The 23,676-nt window shown below is 36.6% G+C and overlaps 1 protein-coding gene across 1 annotated transcript in view; it reads left to right on the top strand.

Annotated features, from left to right (window-relative positions):
• Positions 1–23,676, top strand: part of LOC121317288 (echinoderm microtubule-associated protein-like 6) — a 120,042-nt gene that overhangs the window by 82,220 nt on the left and 14,146 nt on the right. The window contains exons 14-28 of the mRNA XM_041253061.1: positions 182–368; positions 808–913; positions 1,499–1,592; positions 1,688–1,788; positions 2,147–2,349; positions 3,879–3,990; positions 5,575–5,702; positions 6,228–6,369; positions 7,252–7,404; positions 7,572–7,703; positions 7,838–7,926; positions 11,097–11,273; positions 11,515–11,716; positions 13,935–14,061; positions 22,591–22,669. Of these exons, the coding sequence (XP_041108995.1) occupies positions 182–368; positions 808–913; positions 1,499–1,592; positions 1,688–1,788; positions 2,147–2,349; positions 3,879–3,990; positions 5,575–5,702; positions 6,228–6,369; positions 7,252–7,404; positions 7,572–7,703; positions 7,838–7,926; positions 11,097–11,273; positions 11,515–11,716; positions 13,935–14,061; positions 22,591–22,669 (2,032 nt within the window). The remainder of the gene's footprint in view (positions 1–181; positions 369–807; positions 914–1,498; positions 1,593–1,687; positions 1,789–2,146; positions 2,350–3,878; positions 3,991–5,574; positions 5,703–6,227; positions 6,370–7,251; positions 7,405–7,571; positions 7,704–7,837; positions 7,927–11,096; positions 11,274–11,514; positions 11,717–13,934; positions 14,062–22,590; positions 22,670–23,676) is intronic.

The following is a 23,676-nucleotide window of genomic DNA, read 5'->3' as shown; positions in this document are numbered from 1 at the left end:
ATTATTTTATTTTTCTTTCATTTTTCTTTTTGCATTTCTGAGTCTGCTATTTCACCACACATTTAATCCCTCTCTTGTAACATCTATTATACATCTTGTATGCACACTGAACTAAAACATTTAGTGAACAGTACTGTACATGCTGCATGTTGGTTAACAGTATCTTTCATTGCTGTTTCAGGTACAGAGGCTATGACTGTCGAAACAACCTGTTTTACACACAGGCTGGAGAGGTGGTTTACCATATTGCTGCTGTGGCTGTCATATACAACAGACAGCAGCACACACAGCGATTTTATGTTGGACATGATGATGACATCCTTAGCTTAGCTATCCACCCTGTAAAGGATTATGTGGCTACTGGACAGGTATCTATATTGTGTAAACTTAAGGTTTATATGTTTGTTTTACTTAGCAGACAGTGATTATTTCTTTTTTGAGCAGGGTCCAAAGTGAATTCTTAAATCTGTGGTCCTCAAAGTTGTTTTTTTTCTCATAATGTTGAGAATTGCACAAAATCCAATCTGAGAACATATACAACTTTGGCCAGCACCTCAGCCCTAAATAGTACATTTGTTGTGTCTGCCAAAAATCAGTGTTGGCCATACTATATGAATGTATTTCTTTACTGCTAGAGATATGCAGAATTTAATGAAGTTTGCTCATGTTGTCGGTCTAAGATTGTACAAATATTATCTTGGATTACTTTTATTTTGTGATCTCAGAAATCATGGTACTGTCTGAACTATTGGTTTGAAGGACTGGTTTGCCATAACATCAACTCAAATCAGTTATTATTATGTTTAGGTCGGAAGGGATCCATCCATTCATGTGTGGGATACACAGACACTGAAATGCCTGTCTCTACTGAAAGGTCATCATCAGAGGGGCGTGTGCGCTCTTGATTTCTCAGGTAAAGCATTGTTTATTTATTATTATCGTATAATATGCAGAACGGATAAGTTGCAGCTGAATTTTTCTTTAGAAACTAACAAACTAGGTATTACAAACTGAATATCAAAGTGCTGTATTTAGCATCTGAATCAATGCAGAAATGTTATTTATAATTAAAGGCTGAGTTAGATTCCAATCAGCAGTGAATTGGTCTGTATCCTGTAACCCCGTGATAATGCTTGTTACTGGTAGACATTCATTTCAATTTGCGTTTGCTCTTGTCTTTTCTACTTGCTGTTGACAGGCACTGAAGCATTGCCTTCTTCATTTAGTCTTAAACAAATGCACAATGAACATCAATGACGTTTGTAATGTGCAAAGTAACATTTAATGTGAAACAAGGTTAGGTTTATTGTCCTCTATAAAGAAAACAACGTACTTCAAGACACATTATCTGCCCATTGTGACAGCTTTATGTTTTTGGCATTTTTGAAAATCTAAAAGAATAATATGAACATAAAAACACAATGCCTGTAATCAAGGCAAATGATCCAGAACAGTTTTCATTTCCTCACAATATGAAATTTGCCCTTCTGTTTGGCAGTGGATGGAAAGAGCCTGGTTTCTATTGGCATAGATGACAATCACACAATAGTTATTTGGGACTGGAAGAAGGGTGAAAAGCTGGCGACAGCAAGGTATTGAAAATGTTTTTGTTTAGTTGCCTATTTTTTTTATTACCAACATGATTTTAAAACTGAATATAATTATATATTTTCTTTTTTGTATGCAGAGGACACAAAGATAAACTGTTTGTGGTGAAGTGTAATCCTCATCATGTGGACAAGCTTGTTACAGTTGGGATGAAGCACATTAAATTCTGGCAGCACGCAGGTAAGTATGACAGTGTACAGCTGCATTGTTAGTGGTCTAAAGTGAATGCTGTTTCTTATGGATATCTTACAGTTAAAGCTTATAATTTGTTATTGTTAACAAAAAAATGGAAACTGTAATTATAGTTAATGTCAACATTTACCAACACCGCTGCTCAAAGTTGACAGGTAGTGGCACCAAATGACAGGTAGTATGGTTATGGTTGTGTAGCTGGTTCAGCCGTCAACTAGATGGTTTTTTTTTCCATATGATAATGGTCTAAATATATAAACAATATCACCATTTTATATTGATTTATCCTGTTGTCACTGAAGCAGCCATTTTAAATTGAATTAGAAAATCTAATCTTTTTTCAAAGGTGGAGGCCTTATATTTAAACGAGGGACTTTTGGCAGCGCAGGGAAGCTGGAAACGATGATGTGTGTGTCCTATGGCCGTGGAGAGGATTTGGTTTTCTCTGGAGCAGCGACTGGGGATGTTTTCATCTGGAAAGACACTCTCCTGCTCAAGACGATCAAGGCCCATGATGGCCCAGTGTTTGCCATGTACTCCTTAGACAAGGTAGTCTATATTTGTAGCTCATACTAAACATTAGATTTCAAAACCACATGGCTTTAAGTTAAATAATAAAGGCTGCAGAAGGTGTACAAATTGCAGCTGTGAGTTATTGTAGCTAAAAAATCTTTTGGTTTAATAATTTTTAATAGCTTATGATTGCCATCTGCTGGTGACCTTGTGTCCTTTTTTTTTTTTGTAAAGATGGAAAAAAAAGCCTGATAAATATATTTGCTTCCCCAATTTTGTCTGTTGAAAGTGAAAAAGATATATATGCCTTATCACATAGTGTCAGCTGCCTGTCTGCCAGTAGTATGTGGTTGATCTGGCCTTTATTTCACAAGGCTTTGTTGCAACCCAAAAAATTACACCAACTTATGTACTGTATTAATGAAAATGTGTTGTTGCATCTCAAGCACTCCCCTGTAAACAGATTTGAATAAATGTGGTATTTGCAACTTGCTCATTAATTTAATTAGTGAAGTCTGGTTGAGCAGCTATATTTGATTTAACTAAGGGTATTATTATAAAGGTTACATTAGGGTTATTGAAAAAAAGTATGTACACTGATGAGTTTACCTGATTTCTTAAAGGACAAAGAGCTAACAAAATAAAATCACTGTTTTATATTAGATGGTATATATATATCTATATATAATTTATATATATATATTATATATATATATATATATATATATATATATAGGAGTGAATCATCCAGAGTGTAAAAGGATATACTATGAACCATTGGTACATAAACCCGAAAAACTTTATAAAAAAACGTAGTTAATCACATGTAGGTAAATGCTTAAAAAACAAAAAAAAAAAAAAAAAAAAAAAAGCACTCCTTTCCGAGGATCTCCAGAGTAATTCCTTATGACTCTGCAACAGTCAGTCAGTAAAAAGCAAAGCATTTAACAGTTTCAGTGGCTTCAAGGGGTACATGGAGGCTGTCAGTCTGTCCAGTCTACAGCCTCCACCACTACTATATATCCCAGTCTCTGAGGATATTCACACCCTATGGGCAATAATGAGTGCGGCCTCTTTAAAAGTACACTGCCTTCTGGGGTCAGGTGGGGTATAGTTTTGGTCTTGTTGGGAAGTTGAGGCCAGTTAAACGGAGGCCAGTGTAACTACCAACTGACATAAGAGCGCTTGTTTTTTTTCCCCAGTGTCTAAAAGGGAATTAATACTGTTATGTAATCTTAATGAAAAAACACACAATTTTGCTCAACCAAGAAAACAATTTCATTTTACACCATCAGTATAATGTCATTGTTATGTAATTTAATTTATCCACATATTTGGTAAGCATCTTTGATTACTGGTGTACATTATGGTCTAGACATGTCCAGTGTACAGTAGACCAAGATAGTTGTCTACCTAATATGCAATTACGATATCAAGGCACAAGATTTTTTTTTCTTACACCAATTCATATCAAGAGAAATTATGTGACGTCTTGATTTTAAAGACTTACAAAAGTATTCTGTGACATGTAACATATTGTGCTCCTGTTTTTTTCTTTGCTGTAGGGATTTGTTACAGGAGGCAAGGATGGAGTAGTGGAGTTGTGGGATGACATGTTTGAGAGGTGTTTGAAGACATATGCCATCAAGAGAGCTGCTTTGTCTCCCGGCTCTAAAGGTAGACGTAAGGGACAGATCACAGGTTTACTCTCAGTTGAGGGAGCCCAAATCTGTCAGCACGTCTCATATGAATTAGTTAAGCCGTTCAATTCAGAAAGCAGCTTTAAATTTTTTTATGTAGGGGGTTATTCTCTATATAGGCCTCCACTCAAGACAATCATTTGAGGCCCTCATCTACATCACACTTTTTTGGAATAGGCAGGTTTGCACAGCCACTTATTTGAATGCCCCTTGACATATTTGCCCCATTCCTGTTGAGGAATCCATGTACAAACATCCATATACATATGTATTTCACCCTTTATAATTGTGAAGGTAAAGGCATTATTTTGCTCAAGTCATTGAATCAGCAATAGAATCAGGGAATTTATAAAGGAACTTGCTTGTCAGTCCATATATATGTCACATTTACATTTGTACACCACATGTATACACAATGGATTTAGCAAGGTGATAGTGATTTTGAAACTTTAAGATACTAACTGCTCTTGTTTTGTATTTATAGCCGAGGTGGGGTATATATGTTACTAGAATATATACCCCATTAACATACTGTTTATATTTACAGGCTTTGGAAATGAAAATGGATCACTTGTAATATATAATACACTCTTTAAGTAACTGGATTTTTCCACACATGACTGATCACTGACTTCTACACTGTAATGTATGCAAGTGTAGCTCCTTATTAGTTGGTTTCAGTCACGATTAGGAAAGTAGATCTGACATACTTTGATCAAGGGTTTCTAGTAGGTTATATTGGCAGATGATTTTCAAAGGTGCTATCTTCAGGAAAATACTGGTCTATTTGACCAACATACAACACGATTATTAATCAGATTACCACCTTTTACTTTACTTTACTTTGTTATTTTGTATTCACTTGGTGTCTGATATAATAGAAGCACACTTTGAAAGTAACAAGTACTCATTACATGCATTATTAGGACCAGGTAGTGTTTTGGTTAATTGATTTTCCTGTTGATAGGCTCCCAGATACTAAACAAGCTTTAGACCGCCTGTCTTTACACCACCTCTGAAAAAAGATCATAAATAATCCATGCACTGAGCGTTTTTGCATTTATCCCTGGGACAAAGTTAACAACAACAGCTAAACCCACTGCATGTAACAAAGATATAAAAACACATTATTTCTCAAGTGCTTGGTCATGTAATAGATTGTATGATTTATCATTCCAAATTATAACAGTAAAACAACAGAGTTTGTGTCTTTCCCCATTCACTTTTCTGACACATTGCTTGTAATTCCAATGCTTTTGCATAGGGCTCAGTGCCTTCTTTCTAATGATCCACTAGCACCAGACCCTTACTAGCATTATGTTTGACAGCATGAATTATATACAGCTGAAATCAGCAGATTACCTTCAGGTCTACCAGTTGGACATTCACATGCAATAATTTAAAAACATGTCTACAGAATCTGCAGCTCTAGCTGTAGATGATATGTGGTACATGTTGTAAACATTTGTATACTTTACTAGTTAACCATATTATTTTTTTATCTAACATGCAGTATTAGCACACATTTTAATTAGAAATTAACTCTTTTTTTTATAAAAAGGCTTGCTTCTTGAAGACAATCCCTCAATCCGTGCCATTACTCTGGGACATGGTCACATACTTGTAGGAACAAAGAATGGAGAAATACTTGAAATAGATAAAAGTGGCCCTATGACACTGCTGGTTCAGGTATGGATGTATGCATGCATTAAAAAATAGATTTCACTTTATTTGTGTAAATTAGATAATGGCTAGTTAACTGGTCATTAGCAAGAGTGTGGAACTGTTACAAATAGTTACTGGTTTCCTTCATAGTGTATACACAAGCTCTCTCTGTCTGGCAGTATGCCAAACTATACAGTGGATGTAGGTCGTGGTGATCTACTTGTTATTGATAGTTTTAATTTTGTACTTATAACCATGTCACTGTCAGATGTTTTTCTTTACCATAATTTCAGTTTTATTTTTGAAGACAACACAACAGTTTGGTTAGGGATATAAATCCCTATCTTTTCTTACAGTAGTTAAAAACAAGCACTAATGTACCAAATATGTCTGCTGTACACCTGAGAGCTGCCCCGTGTGGTAATGTTGACTCATTCACTCCTAATAAAATGATGGCAGGCTTGGGTACATTTTGTTTTAATCAGATGAGGGATTTCAAATGAGACTTGTGTGTTAACGTTGGTGCTCACTGGTTGGTTATGCGTTTAGGGTCACATGGAAGGAGAAGTCTGGGGCCTGGCAGCTCATCCTCTGCTCCCAATCTGTGCCACAGTGAGTGATGATAAGACCCTTCGAATCTGGGAACTCTCCTCCAACCACCGTATGGTAGCAGTGCGAAAACTCAAAAAAGGTAACAAAGCTTTTTGCATTGCCGACTCAACCAGTGTTCTTTAATGATCAATTTGTAGTTGGTTTTCAGTTACTAAAATGGATTTATTTTATTGGTAATGTCTGCTGTTGGTGCTGTGTATGCCTTTTTGAAGTTGACACTAGCATTTCTAAAACTTTCTGTATACACTGGCTGTATTTACCCTTCAACCTGGCTGTTTGGTCTTTCAACTGAATTCTGATAGTCTGCTGAAAAAAAGAACCCCACACCACTTACACAAATGAGAAGAGTCTCTAAAATAGTGGTCCTCACTTCCAGTCCTCAAGACCAGGTCTTTGTTTCAACCATGTCCTAAATCATTAGAATTTAGCACCTCATTTCAATAAAGACCTGGACTGGATTGGCTGTCAAGGACTGGACGTGAGATCATTGCTTTATAACAACATTATATTGACTTAAATATATTAAAATGCAAAGTTCCAGGGACCACTGTTATAAAAATAATGTCATCATAAGTACAGTATTTATACAAGAAAACATTTATTGAAAACATAACGCATATATTCATACAGCATCAAAATTGTGAAATACATCCTTTATAATGAAGGTATTGCATTCTGAATGCTTGTCAACTTAAAAAGTAGTATAACATTAGTTTGCTACTTTTAAAGTATTTATTTTTTTTGTAATTAGCCCTGATAGCTTCATTTGTGAACTTGATTTTATTCCATAATGCAGAAACATTAACTTAGTCTAATCATATGCCAACAGAGTGCATCATCCATGTGATGTTTATTTTTTGATTTACTGAAAATTGGATGGAAAACAATCCCTTCATATTACTAAGTTGGTTCCGTAACCTTTTTTGCTTAGTGGCTTGATAATGCTGATTCCCTGTTCCAGGTGGAAGATGCTGTGCCTTCTCCCCAGATGGGAAAGCCTTAGCTGTAGGATTGAATGATGGAAGTTTTCTTGTAGTGAATTCTGATACTCTGGAAGACATGGTGTCCTTTCATCACAGGAAGGAAAATATTTCCGATATCAGGTTTTCACAAGGTAAGTATATTTTAATACAGGGTGTAAACAATTAATGTGGCTAAATTCTCCTGGATTCCTTGCAACTAGCTTAAATAAAGAGCATTTCTGAGCTTCCCAAGTTATGGTATAAATCAATAATTTAATCTACCATCTATTAACATGTGGACTTGGACTTTATTTCTTAGATGCTGGAAAATACCTGGCTGTGGCTTCTCATGATAATTTTGTCGATATCTACAATGTGCTGACCAGCAAGAGAGTTGGTATCTGCAAAGGAGCATCAAGCTATATCACACACATAGACTGGGACACAAGGGGTAAAGCTGTCTGTTGAAAAGAAAAACCTTATAAGAAAAGGACTGCCTGCTGCTAGTTTAAGTAAGGACGTCCTGTATTTCAAATTGAGCTTTGTTTGCTCTCCAGAGAGTAATTACCTCTTTTCCCATTGCAGGTAAATTACTGCAAGTTAATTCTGGTGCCAAAGAACAATTATTCTTTGAAGCCCCCAGAGGGAAACGGCAAACAATCAGAAACTCGGAGGTAGGAACACAAGTGTCTGTGCGTTAATCTCTATAATCTCTACCTTTTTTTTATCGATTTTGTTCTTTAAACCATAGCAAGGGACATACCAATCAATTTTTTGTCATTGTTGTTTATACAAAAAATGTATACAAAATGAATTACTTGCAATGCAACATCAAGTTTCAAATGTCTGGGAAGACTGAGACCAGTGCACCAGATAAGGTTTTTGGCCATTGAGAAATTTAATTTCCAATTTAGACACTATGGGGTAGATGTACTAAGATCGGCCAGTTGCAGCCAAACATACAGCAATTTGCATTTTCATTGCGACAATTCACAAAGTATACATTTTGTCATGTGTACTAAGAGAAAATATGTTAATGAAAAGAGCCGCAATATTTGTTGCGTCTTCTTAGCGAGATCTCTAGCATACATTGCGAGAGTCATGAGACATTGTTCAAATAAATAGCTGGAGTTGAGTTGTGGTTTGCTGCAGCAGAGGGTGCCCGAAGGATAACGTCTATACAAGCAAGCATGCAAGAATCAAAATAACATTGTGTATGTTGTGTATGTTAAATGTAAACGTCACCTGTACAGTGCATTATGTTCCGTATTCATTTTATCTGTTTTAATACTGTTATATATATATATATATATATATATATATATATATATATATATATATATAAAATGAAAGGCAGTTGAATCCAATCAGATTCTATAGTGCGGCCCCAACCTTCACCCCCAAAAAGCTTTTCATAATCATACAGTAGCCCCTCGCTAAACAGGACATGTTTGACTGACATAGGAGGTGTTAGGTTTAAAAGCAATACAATAAAATCCCACACATACATTTGTAGTTCTCAATGTATTTAAAATATAAGTCATTGCGCTGAAATAACACTAATGTGTTTTGGGTAGGCTACACATTACATTATGTAAAAATATAAATCTGTACAGTAGGCCTATACGGTATCCAATACAGTATTAAAATCAAATGAATACCAAGCGCACTTTCTTTTTATTTTAGCCTACTGGTAACACAAAATAAATCATGCTGCTGCATTGCACTCAGTGGTGTACAATGTGAATACAAGATTATTTATAGATTGTTATAACTAAATGATGTTATGGGTTTTTTTTTTAATTTTAATTATTGTTTTTAACTTAGGGTGGCACGGGGTCACAGTGGTTAGCACTGCTGCCTCACAGCTCCAGGGTTCTGGTTTCAGTTCCAGCCTCAGGGGTCTGTGTGGAGTTCTCCCTGTATTTGCGTGGGTTTCTCTGGGTACTCCACTTTCGATCCACAGTCCAAAGACATTCTGGCTAGGTAGATTGGCCTCTATAAATTGCCCCTTAGTTGCCCTGCAATGGGCTGGCGTCCCTTCCAGGGTGTAGTCCCGCCTTGCACCCTATGTCTGCTGGGTTAGGCTCTGGCCCGCTATAGGATTAAGCAGTTACAGATAATGGATGGATTATTTTTAACTTGGCCTACTTAGCCTAGAATATGGTCCTATACAGATGCTCAGAATAAGAACATAAGAACATAAGAAAGTTTACAAACGAGAGGAGGCCATTCGGCCCATCTTGCTTGTTTGGTTGTTAGTAGCTTATTAATCCCAGAATCTCATCAAGCAGCTTCTTGAAGGATCCCAGGGTGTCAGCTTCAACAACATTACTGTTGGAATGAGTGAGTTGGACAGGTTAGTGAATGAGTTGGAGAGGTCAGTGGCACATGTGTGCAGTCTATTGCTCCCAACATGCTGGGAAAACAAGCAATGCCATAGAAATTTGTTTTCTAGGCTTGTAAGTACACCCTGACTTTAGTGAAAACTACTGTAGGTACTCAAAAATGTATTGAGCACAACTGGCAATGCACGAGAAAAAGCAGACTGGGAAATGCCAGCAACAATTGTGACTGTTTAAATATGCTTTCAGGGGATCCCAAGTGGCGCATCCAGTAAAGGTACTCCGTGTGGAGTGCAGGATGCGCCCTATAGCCTGGGGGTCACCGGTTGAAATTCAGGCTGTTCCACTGCCGACCATGGACAGGAGTTCCCAGGGGGGCGGCGCACAATTGGCCAAGAGAGCTTAAGTCGGCAAGAGTGTCCTCAGCTCACCACGCACCACTGACCTCTAGACTGGCAGTGTGATTGCAGGCCTGCCTGTAAGCTGCAGAGAGCTGCGTGGACCTCCGACACTGTAGCTCTGAGGTGACTGCGTGGCAGGCCTGCAAAGTGAAAAGAAGCAGACAGCTGACAGCACACATTTTGGAGGATGAGTCAGCACAGGGGTGGCAGGGGTATTCACATAAGGTTGAACCGCAAAGAAAATGCTGCCGCAAAGCATTCCCTAAAAAGTCACTAACAGCATTGCGCATGTTTAGTACATTTCACCCTAGACTTCCGACTGTTTTGCAACTATTACGACAGACACAACACTTTTGTATATCTACCCCTATGTGAGTAAAATGTATTTTGGGTGAGTAAAATGCAATGTTACCTTGAAGTCATGAGTACTTTCAATAAGTACTGTACTGGCTTTCCTTATATTCCCCCTGAACAAAAATCAACAGTTTCCTTTTCGCAGCCATTTAGTCATGCCCTTTTAATATTAATACCATAGTCCGGGAAGTTGCAACTCTTGATGTACTGAGCTACTGTTTATATAATGATACTGCAGAGTAGGTAAATTGTAAGGTTAGGCTGAGGGAAACTAAGACGGTGCCAGTAAATCCTATGGATTCAACTGGAGTTTTTTTTTTTTCTTTTCTTTATGATTTATTCTTTACAGTAGCTGTGCAACAAAATTGCTGTGCAAATTCTTTACACATCAAATCTAAATGTTATATGTAATTCATATCACCAGTATGCAGCTTATCTGGGGAACTGACTGAGACAAAGTATATAAAAGCAAAGGCAATATCAGAGCTGGTACAGTGTTTGTTCTGCCATGGGCTCTCATCCTCCTAAACGTAATATGCCAGTATTTCATAATTCAGTACATTTATATGTGCTAACATTCCATTGCTGTTAAATGAAGAGTTGGATAATATTGCGGGTCATAAATTGCCACTGTATTTTTTTATCAAATCACTCACTAAAGTATAGTGCCTTAGAGCAGTGGTCTGCAGTTATGTCAATACACCTTCTTTTTCTAATCTAACAAAGTGTGACATTTTTTCTTAGATAGAGCAAATAGATTGGGCCACGTGGACGTGTGTGTTAGGGCCGACGTGTGAAGGAATCTGGCCAACACACAGCGATGTCACTGATGTAAATGCTGCCTCCCTGACCAAAGACAGAAAGCTGCTGGCGACAGGAGATGACTTTGGGTTTGTGAAGCTCTACACGTACCCAGCAAAGGTGAGGGTTGGCACTGAATCTAGCAACTAATGCCTATTTCATGAAAAGCATGGAACAGATGACAGGAAATGTCATGGCCTCTAGGAATGATCTGTATACGCTTGTGGCACAACTTTACAATGATTGCTATAACTGAGAAATAACTTATAGACTGTAACAGTCAGGGTATGCAGGTCATGCGTACACTATAGAGGCAGAATGTATTACTATTTTGTATCTGCTTTATTTTCTTCCCTTGTAGGGGCAACATGCAAAGTTTAAGAAGTATGTTGGCCACAGTGCCCATGTTACCAATGTAAGGTGGTCCCAGGATGATTCCTCATTGCTAACCGTAGGAGGCGCTGACACTGCACTGATGATCTGGGGAAGAGAATCTGATGGGAATCGCGAGAATAAGCCTATGGACAGTGAAGAATCAGATACTGACACAGAGGAGGATGGAGGTAAAAAACTGACAGCAGCAAAATCAATTTTTTGTATATTTTAGTAAGCAGAAATTACCAAAGCTTTTACCTTATGTTCTTAAGACTACTTTGACTTCATTTAAACCTGTTGATGGACCCAGGCATTTTGAGGGGAATTTTTAAGACCTGAATTAGGCCTTTTTTCATACAACATACAGTATTCATTGTCTTGACATTCACTAAAACCTGTACTGGTGTAATATATAAACAGCCTTGATGTATTTGTTTTCACATTTTGTTGGCACCTGAGCGTACTGCACGACACTTTCAAATTAGACTTTACATGTAGAAACTACACAAACTACTCTAAATTAATAAAGTTAGAGAATATAAATAAGTAAGATTTACAGAAAAAAACAGATTAATCTCAGTTGCATAAGTATTCAACCCCTTTGCTACTGCAGCCCTAAATCAGCTCAGGTGCAAATGATTTGTTTGAAAGGTCACAAAATTAGTGAAATGGTTTCAGCCTATGTGTACTCAAAATGGTTTAACTTGTAGATAATTTCCCCCAGGTATATAATGATTTTCAAGCTGCAACTCACATTATGATCCAACAGAGCAACCATGGATATCAAGGTGCTTTTGAAACAAGTCAGGGATAAAGTGGTAGAGAGGCACAGAGCAGAAGGGTACAAGAAAATTTCAAAGGCGCTGATTACACTGTGTAACAAAAAAAAATATTTTTTGTTCCTGGGTAGTAAGTGTTATTTCCTAATTGCTTATGCCTCAAAAGTATAGAACATGGCTATTATTCCCCAAAAACTTTGCTTTTGTGACCAGGACAGTGATATTTCAAAATATCACTATTTCCAATGGGAAAATGGGCAAATGTGTGTCTTTTCGTTCACATAAAGTCAGAAAAAAACAACATATGAATCCAAATTAACATGTATTTATACTAAAGTAATACAAAGATGACTACAAAAGATTTAGAAGTGAGTAGTTTTTTGAGATTTACAATTATACTGTATTTACAGTTTGTGGGGAATAATAGCCATTTTCTATACTTTTGAGGCATAAGCAATTAGGAAATAACACTTACTACCCAGGAACAAAAATTGTGTTACATAGTGTTATCCCTCTCAGCCCAGTGAAGTCCATCATTAAGAAGTGGAAGATACATCATAATACCCAGACATTACCCAGATCAGGTCACCTTCCCAAACTGAGCAGCCGGGTAAGCAGGAAACTGGTTCGGGATGTCGCTCTGAAGCCAACAATGACCTTGAGAGATCTGCAAAGTTGTGTGTCTGAGATAGGAGTCAGTGTTCACACATCAACAATAAGCCAGTCCCTACACAAAGCTGGCCTGTATGGACAGGTGGCAAGAAAGAAGCCATTACTCAAAAAGCTTCATCTTTTGGAGTTTGCAAAAAAGCATGTAGATGATACTGCAGACATGTGGACGAGACAAAAATGTAACTTTTCGGTCTAAATTCCAAGCATACGTCTGGCTCAAGCCCAGCACTGCACATCACCCAGTCAACACCATGCAAACTGTCAAGTATGGTAGTGGCAGCCTCATGTTACAGGGATGCTTCTCTTCAGCATGGACCGCGAAGCTTGTCAGGATAGAGGGAAGAATGGAGGATGCAAAGTACAGGTGAATCCTTGAGGAAATCCTGTTTGAGTCAGCCAAGACTCTGAAACTGGGGAGGAAATTCACATTTCAGCAGGACAATGACCCAAAGCACAAAGCCAAAGCCACACTGGAGTGGTTGAACAAGAAGATAATTAATGTTCTTGAGTGGCCCAGTCGAAGTCCACTTGAATCCAATTGAAAATTTATGGCGAGACTTGAAGATTGCAGTCCATCGACGATCCCCAGCAAACTTATCAGAACTGGAGCAATTTTTTTGTGAAGAATGGGCAGAAATTTCACCATCCTACTGTGCAAAGCTAGTAGAGACCTATCCAAAAAGACTCATAGCAGTCATTGATGCAAAAGGTGCTTCTACCAAGTACTAACTTAAGGGGCTGAATACTTATGCAACCAGTAAATTTCATTTTGTACATCTTTGCAAGTTTTGCTGACATTTAACCTCCTCCTCCTCATATAACTGTGTTCAGTTTAACCACTACAGCTTTGAATAAAAAAAAAAATATTTGTAATTCAACAATATAATATACAGTTTTGTCCTTTATCAAAAGCAATATTATTCTCTTATGAAAGTCAATCTCTTTATGTTTGCAGGATATGACAGTGATGTTGCAAGAGAAAAATCTATTGATTATACAACTAAGATCTATGCAGTTAGTATCCGAGAGATGACCGGCACAAAACCCCACCAACAGCAGAAAGAAGTCTCTGTGGAAGAAAGGTACACCACTGATAGTTTTGTATTAGTATTCAAGCTTAGCAACCCATTGTCTTGTTTTCTTTTGTATTATCATTTTTAAAATACATTTATTCATGACTTATTCATGGTTCCTGTTCTTTTTTGCAACTGGCCAGATCTGTCTATTATTCTTAACCCAAAGGTACTTTCTAAGGTTGGCTGGGTGTCAAGATTGCTTGAAGCTGTAATTTAATATACCGCTGAGATCCAAGCTCATCACATTTCAAACAGTCTAAAATAGTGTGCAGATGGAAAGTAAATAAGGAGAGTGCTCTGTTTTCATTTTGTACCCCCAGAGCTAGACTGACACATTTCTGTCACGTGTGGAGTGGCAGTAAGACTCTGGGGGTAGTATATCACCTTAGTACATCTCATTCTGTAAAGTAAATTGCACACAATGATCAATTCCAGCAGCTCTTTTTCCACAATACTAGAGAAGAAGAGAGGGAAACATAACAATGCTATGCATTGCATTTGGGATACTGACAATATACCTACGTTATGTGGGTGTCACAATCTGTTTACTGCTAGATGACAAGATAAACTAGAAGGAAATAAATTGATAGTCGTCGTTAATTCATCTAGGATTATATTTCTAACTTTGGATCTAAATCTCGATGCTATACACACACAGTTGTGAGTCTGTAGTCTGGGTTAAAACACCTACATAATAGACTGCTCTATACCGTGTTGCCTCATATTAACTTGATAAGGAAAGCAGATGGTACATTAAGAAAAAAACATAATTTATACAGTACATTTCACAGATATCATAAGTTATATTTGCGAAACAAATTATTATAATTCCTGCATGCGCAAGTATTCCTTTCTAAACCATGCGTGCACACATTCAAATGGAAAGTGTGATTTATCAACACAGACATTTGCATGAGAATGTTCTTAGACTTGCACACACTGTGGACAATGCATACGATCATTTCCTTGTGTTAGACTGATGGTACTGCAAGATAAGATAGAACTGTTAGATTGTTTCAGTTGTTGTGCACTGGTAATTACAGAAAATATTAATATCAAAAGTTGTAGTAGGTATGTAGGCTATTAAAAAATACACTTTTTTCAATTCGTATCTGGTAATATGTCAAAACATCATTTGAAAATGGTTGATCTCACACTTCTGGAAGACCTTGTTAATGCTTATTTTCGGTGAGTGTTTTGGGATCGATGTGACTTATACACAGCAAGTACAGAAGAACTTTTTGCAAGATACAATTACATTTTTCTACAATGAAGAACAGCAGTAAAAAGACATTTTCATTCAATTGATGGACTCCACAATACAATCGTGAACGAATTACATTTTGTGAATAGAAAACAGTACTATTCAGTTAATGTGCTGGATGTATGTGATGCCCGTCTCTATCACCTTAATTAATTCCTCAAAACAGCATTATGGTCTCGAAAAAATACAGATTTCCATGTGCGCGCAACTTTAGTGACATTGAGATTTATTAACACCCATTACTTAGAAATGTGCGTGCAAGTGCCTTACACAACATTGAAAAAAATCAGGATTTGTTGTGGGTGCAACAGTCAAAAACTTTGTGCGTACGAACAAATCAAGTCATTTATTAAAAATAAATATAGGTTATGATTTATTTTTATTTGGCGCTTTTGAACATCAGCACTGGTGTTAACTGAGCACAGTGGTAAACACTTTGTGAAATGTGACTCTATGTGCATGGGGAATACCAGTCTTTTGGTATCACAAAACATCTTAAGATGATTTAGTTTATGAAAGCACATACTACTACTTGGAAGTGTGTTTCCCAAAAAACCTTGTGATAATTCACAGTTCTCACGAGTCTTGCTTGGTGTTCAAGTGTTGCTTATAGGTGTGGTAAACACTAATTTGCATGTCTGCATGGTTTGCATTGCTGTTCTCTCCTGAATAAACCAGACTTCTTCTCTCAAAAGTTCAAGAGAGTCTGGAGACACTAAGGAGTTTGGGAAACACAAATTGTTAGCCAGAGTAAAGAAGATAACACTGTAACTGGTGTTACAATGTATTTCAAGCAATGTTATGCTGTAATTACTGACTAATGATTTTTCAGTCAGTACAATCTTGCGTTAAATAACCACCTTTATTATAATACAAAATGTTATAGATTTCCAAAAACATTGACCCCAACAATGGGTAAAAAGAAAAATAAGTAGACTAAAAATAGTTGGAGCACAGCCTCATCCTTCGGAGCATCCCAGTGCTGCCTGCTAAAAATACAAACAATAAAATAATAAATCTATGTGACATGTTCATCACTGTGAACAAAACATATTAGGCAAAGGAGTATTGTATACTCCACCCCTCTGGACAAGGCTGGGAGTAAGGTGATAATCCGAAAGCACAGCAAGACTGATTTTGTGAAATAGCCTTATATACCTTATAGTGTTGTGGGAACTTGCCAGTAATAGGCTTGTAGATTAACCAATGAATGTACCAGACACTTGTACTATAGATTGCCTGCCTGAAAACCTTGCAAGCTTTATGAAATTGCAGTTACAACATACTGTAGTTACAGAGCAGTTGACTTACATTTACTGTACTGGTTTAACTAGAGTCTTAATTCAATGTATGTATGCTGCAGTTAATTCACAGTTTTTGTTGGATGATTGGATAAAATAAAAATCTTTTTTTTTGTCAACAGAACTTAATGTTATAGATTCGCTGCCTACAGTCTTAATGTTATTGTGTGTTAGGATTCGAAATACGCACACAAACACTAACGCAAAGAATGCAGTTTGCAGTTATGTCTGATGCTTATAAAAGTCACCCAGTTTATCTTACATTAATTGTGTATTGTTCATAAGCCCACACTACTATAGAATTTTTCCATATGCTTTTTTTTTCCTTCCTTTATTTGCTACAATACGTTGGCATGCAGCTTGCATGTACTGAAGTATGGACAATAAAGAGATTAGTATGTACTATTAGCACAATGCTAACAATGGTGTTTGGGTCTCTTGTTGCACTTACATGAATGCACCCTGTAAAATAAGCTTGATATAACAGAGAAATGCCTTGCTGTGTAGAGCTTTCCTTGTAATAGAATGTATAGCTCATTTCTTTGACAAACTCTGTCTGATGCGAACTCTGGTGAAAGGTGTTGTTGGTATTTCTCAATTTATGTTTTAATGCAATATTGCTAGTTGCTGTTCAAAGTCCACTTTAGAAAATAGGGTTAGCTTGAAAATGCCCCTCTTAGATATAATAATAATAATAATAATAATAATAATAATAATAATAATAATAATAATAATAATAATAATAACAAATAGAACATGATTTAATAATAACACAGTCTTTTTAACAAATGCAAATTTGAAAGTTTTTTCCTCATTTCTAATTATTTGCCTTTGTATGTGCTTCAAAATAGGACCCTACAAGTTTAAATAGTTAAGCAAAGGTAACTTAAAAACAGCAGCTTGCAATTGTTTTAACCTTAATCTGTCTACCACATTTTATGTCTACATTTGACATCACCATAATGTAATAATTAATGGACTAGACATTTACCTAGTACAATGTCTGTATATATCTCTGTATATATCCTATGTGTTTGTACACTTTTAATAATTACTCTTTTTGTTTATCAGTTTCCTAACTTTTATTTCATTTTTTTTTTATCTTTTACATGTTTGAACTTTTAGTTCTATGGGAGTTGTTCTTCTTCCCTAATGTACTTTACGCCATTAGGTTCTTAGGGTGGCACGTTGAGGCCTTAAAAAAAAAGAAAAGAAAAAAAAAAAAAAATGTTGTATCGAGATCATGAGAAACCAATTCTGTTATCTCGTGATCATGAGAAAACCGTTACATTTTCCTGACAATCTCAGGAAAAGTGAAGTAATGACTTCCATTTTCTCGAGCTCCCGAGAGAAATTATTTTGTGATCACAAGATAATGGAATGGTTTTCTCGTGAACATGAGAAATTGTCGTGTGATCTTGACATATTTTTTCGAGATGGACTCAATGAGCCACCGTAGGTTTTAACCCCACGTAGCAGTAAACTGTAATGCCTAATTTTAACATGGACTAAATATCGAGCAGGTGTATTGGCTACATATTTTTTTGTAAAAATGTAAGTACAAAATGTAATTTATCAGCTTATTTCAGCTGTTTCCTCTAAAATGTTGTCATTAAAAGCAGCTTTAACAGCGCTTGAAGAGATGCCATTTATAACATCCTGCTGGTGTAAAGAATAGCAGGAGCTTGTTTTCCATATTCTATGTTTTTCAAGCTTGCCTTTTACAGCTTGCTGCACGTTTTTTCCGTGTTTGATAACCTTAACAATTTTGTTTGCATTTTCTCAAGCAACAGTTTCCTCAATTCATTTTAATAACTTTTACATCATTTGTAGGATGAGATAGTCAAGTTAGTTTGCATGTTTCTGATTAAACAGCACAGTTTTCAAATTATCAGGAAGGCATGCCAACCTCTTTGTTGATATGTGAGTGACAATAAAGCAACAGATATTTGAGAAATCATTTGAAAATTTGAAAATGTAATGAGAAATCAGGATTGTTTTACACATACAGGACATAATGTTAAAAACTACATTTCTAGCACACTACACTGCAGATTCCATCTGTGACCTTATTTAGAAACAGTTACATATCTTTTTTCCATCCATTTGTCATTAATACGTCACAATCAGTAAAACAAGATTAAAAAAAAACAAAAAAAAAAAAACAGTTGACTTCTTATAAGAAACTCTTAATATTTGTATTGTGTTTTAACTTGCTTTCCATTGGAGGCAGGGAATTGTCAAGTAAGTACCTTCACATAAAACACATTGGAAAAACTACCAAAATATATACATTCTCTGTACATTGTTAAATGTTAAATATCTGATATGCTTAATCTTTTACTTCATAAAATGGTGAGACTTGTAAGTGTCTTTGTGGGCTTGTATTTAGGGATCTAGAACTGCCTTTAAATTAAAGTGAAATCACTGTTGCCCATTTGTAAATTGAAGACATGGTATATAAATGCTGTGCGTGCGTGCGTGCGTGCGTGCGTGCGTGCGTGCGTGCGTGCGTGCGTGCGTGCGTGTGTGTTACGGTAAAAGTCTGAATCTGTCAACATTTACCAAATAAGGTGGTAAATGTCCAAAATTCTGAATAGATTGCTTTTCAGACATTTGCCGGCTAATCTTGTCATTTACTGAATCTTCTTAGTAAATGCAGATATATCATTGAACAATACATGTATTTCTGCCTATAAATGGTCAATTAACAAAATAATCGTTAATGTTGAACAATATATTTATTTCTGCACACACATTGAAACTAGTTCAATATGGTACTGAACAAAATTGTGATTCACTTAAAGAGAACATTCTGGTAAATTTGTGTATGAAACAATTCACAATGGTGTTGAGGATATTATGCTCCAAATACGTTGTAGTTTGGTGAAAAATAACATTCTGTAGGTGAAATACAGCATGTAATAGTTACAGTGTAAAATGGCTTGTTCACATAGTCGTGATTTGAAGAAAAGCAAAAGGTGAAGCTGTTGACTTTAAGGCAGCTCACAAAGAGCAAGTTTGATGTCTTATTAGTTTTTATCAAACAACAAAAAGCATATTTTTTGCTGAATGTTGGTGCTCATAAAAGGTGCTTGATTGACAGCACCGGAGACTGAAGTCCTCAAAAGTGCTGTAAATCTTATTATCCACTGTGCCACCAACCCCTCATGTGGTATTGTTACAACGACTTTCGTTTTGAGACTCTTTTCACTGCTTGTTAGGACGTTATCAATTTTTTTTTTTAAGTACTGCATTCTTAATTTAAAACACACACGTGGCACATGATGTTTTGTATTTTTTCTCAATAGTAAGCATGTAAGGGAGTGAGTATGTATTCTGTGTAATGGTGGCTTAAGTACTTTTGAAGCATTGACATGCTTCTTTCTTCCTATTCCATAGGAGCTTTAGTACAGAGTTTGCCCAGTGATGCCAGGGTAGGAGTCTTCTTTGTAGACTGGTGCACTCTTTCATTTTTGAACTTTTTTGCTGGCATGCTTGAAAAGCATGATTTGTGCCACACAGGAATGCCAGTTCAACTCTGAAGGTTGCTTGTGCATGAGTGAAAAATAAAACAACAATCCACAGCAAAAAAAAAAAAAAAAGTCTGACAAGTACATGACTTAACTGTGCTAAAATTCTTACTTGGCTTTATTTGCTGCTTACCAGGGGATCCAGGTAAATTTATCACTATTTCAACTGCCTGCCAATTTCCAGGTCAGACTGTTTTCTGTGTACATGTTTTTTTTTTTTTTTCATTTCGCCTGATTAAGGTTTAATTCTTCTTTTGCCATTATCACATCAGGACTGTAAGTAGTAACTTTTAAGTTACTAACTGAACCTGGTAATTTGCTATCCAGCTTTTATAAACAAAGTGAAATATTATAATGGGTCTTGTATTAGATCGTTGTTCAATAATCTAACCAACAAATATTGGGTAGTGATTTACCAGCTATTCCTAGCCATGATTGTGTAAAATAACAATTGTTATACACTGTAGGTGCTTTAAGGTATAACAAGAAAGAACTATTTTAAACTGCATTGACCATTTTAGTCAACTTATAATGCACACCTGCACTAAGTCATTGTGTTGTTTTGCTTTTTCATATAAAATCACTGTAACCCCTGCACTGGCATCTGTTTGATATGTGCAACATACTAACTGCTATTCATTCTTTATTGCAGTTGTACCTGCTATGTTGTATGCATTCTAGTTATTTATTGTACAGGGATGGTTTTATTGTCTAAAATGTAAACAATGGAGGTGCTCCCGATTTGCGCATCCAACATAGGCACTCTGCATGGAGGGCAGGATGCACCCTATAGACTGGAGGTCGCCAGTTTGAGTCCAGGCTATTCCACTGCCGACCGTGGACAGGAGCTCCCAAGGGGCGGCGCACAATTGGCCAAGCGCTGCCCATGTGGGGCAGGGATTAGGTAGGCCAGGGTGTCCTCTGCTCACCGCGTACCAGTGACCCCTGTAAACTGGCCGGGCGTCTGCAGGCTTGCCTGTAAGCTGCCCAGAGCTGTGTGGTCCTCCGACAGTGTAGCTCTGAGGTGGCTGCATGGCGGTGCTGCAGAGTGAAAAGAAGCAAGTGGAGATGAGTTAATAAAGTAAAAAAAATAACAGACTTATTTATCCTGTTTTTTTCTTGCATCCTTGATGTGAACCTTTTTTAAGGCTATTCAAAATTGATTGTATTCCACATACTTTTCACACTGGCAATGTGGTCACAATACCTTTTGATAAAACATGTCTGTCTTTCATTAATGTTATTAAGTATCATGCCACGAAATGCATTCATTCCGTAATGCGGTTTTCAACCCTTATACCCCCAGTGGTCCAGGGTTTTGTTTCAACCAGATATTCTCTTGTTTCAAAGCACCGTTTAACCTAAGAAAATAGTCTTTTCCTTTTTTTATTTGTGTTGCATTTAAAAGTTGCAGAGGCTGTCTCTAGGGCTGTAAAATTCACTGAATAATAATGCATGTTTAAAACAAATATTTAGCACCTGGTTGAAAAACAAACATGACAATTAGGGGTATTTTATGACCAAGATTGAAGACCACTGCTCTTTAGTGTAAGTGGTTGCAGGTGCCTTCAACTTTACTGCAGTATATCAAGCGAATCACCACAAAAAGGGAAATCAGCACAACGATCTATTTTATTTTTGGGTCAGTCTAAGATCATTCATCAAATTTCTCATTTTTGGGCTGCAGGATAGACACAGATTTAGAACATGGAAAGTCTAAGATCATTCATCAAATTTCTCATTTTTGGGCTGCAGGATAGACACAGATTTAGAACATGGAAGAAGTGACCCAAAATATATATATATATATATATATATATATATATATATATATATATATATATATATATATATATATATATATATATATATAAATATATATGTATACACTTTTTTTACACATCACATTTTAGATTATTAACAGAAGTGATATTTTTCCTGTATAATATAGCTGACTTCCTCCTACACTTGTCTTCAATGATTGTATTATTAGTATGTGTACTTTTTTCTCACACATGGAAAATACTCCTTCTAAATGTTCCATCCAGTTTACCATGCACATTTTCTTTAATAAGGCATTGTTCTTTTAACTAGAAACGATACTAGATGGATAAGATGGTTCATAAGTTCAGTACATCTAATCATACCTAAAGGCCAGAAAGCGCAAAGCAACTTTCAAGCGATTGTCTACTGTAGTAAATCAATAACATTTAAAGGTTGTGACTTGAACTATTCTTAAGGTGAAAATTGCTTAAAGGTATAATCTTCAAAAGCTTCCTGAAAAGTCTGCTTGCTGTTTCATAGCCTAAATACTTTGGCTTCGGTTTCATCTTTGCCCTACTGACTGTTTGTTTGGGTCCAGTGCATTCTATTTTGAAGCCATGGGACGTAGTTAAAGGACGTTATTGATACAGAGTTTATTTTTTTTTTATTTCAGACCGCCTGTCAGCAGAGCTACCCCTCAACCTGAAAAACTGCAAAAAAACAACATCACAAAGAAAAAGAAATTTGTGGAGGTCAGTAAAACTCAGCTGTTTACTCATCTGCCAGCATTAAAAGTGATATGTGTTCAACTTTTCAGCTAGATGTCTTAAGGTTTGTCCAATTTTGAATTGGTTTCTATATTATTACTATATACTGGTATATATTTAGTCAGAGAGCCTAGTGCCTTTTTCATGCAGTTTCTCTTTAAAAATATCCTTACGAAATTTTCGAACAGTGAAATTATTTTATATTTATATGTCAATACAATGATTTAAAGGTTGAGAAGACACTGATGTCACAACACTCAATAAGGATTAAAGTAGTTTTTATGCTGGAATAATTAATTCCAACCTTTATTGAGAGAATATTTGTTGCCTATATTTAAGAAACTTAAACTGGGAGCCTGTGAACAGGGTGTGCAAAGGGTGTAATAAATGCAATGTACAGACCAGGGTTTTGCTCCCAAAAACTGTCTGTGTTTATTTAATTCAATAACAAAAAAAAATAAACTTCTCAAAAATAAAGCAGGTCGCCCCTATACCAGCAATGGTATAGGGAAGCACAACACAGCGGGTTGCAGTCCCAAACAAAACAAACAAAACAAGTCAAGACACTCCAGTAACCGCAATTCCTCTATGCATGAAAACTGTGCAGTGCTGGTGGTGCTTTGTTGCGCTGTGCTGTGCAGTGAGACAGTGGTTTGGGTAAGCGCTGGCTCCCTGTCTGCAGCTCCGGTCTCCGTTTTACTCCTCTGCAATAACAAAAACAAACAACAAACGCAGGCTCCGGATGCTTAGTCATACACTCAGAGAAAAGCGGTGTACTCACTCAGCGGCGTCCCCTTTGTACTACCCAACTCCTCCCAGCAATCAGCTTGGTGCCCCAGTGTAACCAATCGTTGCTTGGCCCGCAACTGATCATGTGAGTCGTTTTGTGTACTGACAGATATGTGCCCCCACAAAGATGGCGGACTTCCTGTTTCCACCCACTGTCGAGTTGGCCCGTCTGTAGGGAAGTGTACTACCAACCTTACACAGTG

Source organism: Polyodon spathula, chromosome 6 (genome assembly GCF_017654505.1).
Source record: "Polyodon spathula isolate WHYD16114869_AA chromosome 6, ASM1765450v1, whole genome shotgun sequence".
Lineage (NCBI taxonomy): Eukaryota > Metazoa > Chordata > Actinopteri > Acipenseriformes > Polyodontidae > Polyodon > Polyodon spathula.
This window is presented reverse-complemented; position numbering and strand designations above follow the sequence as displayed.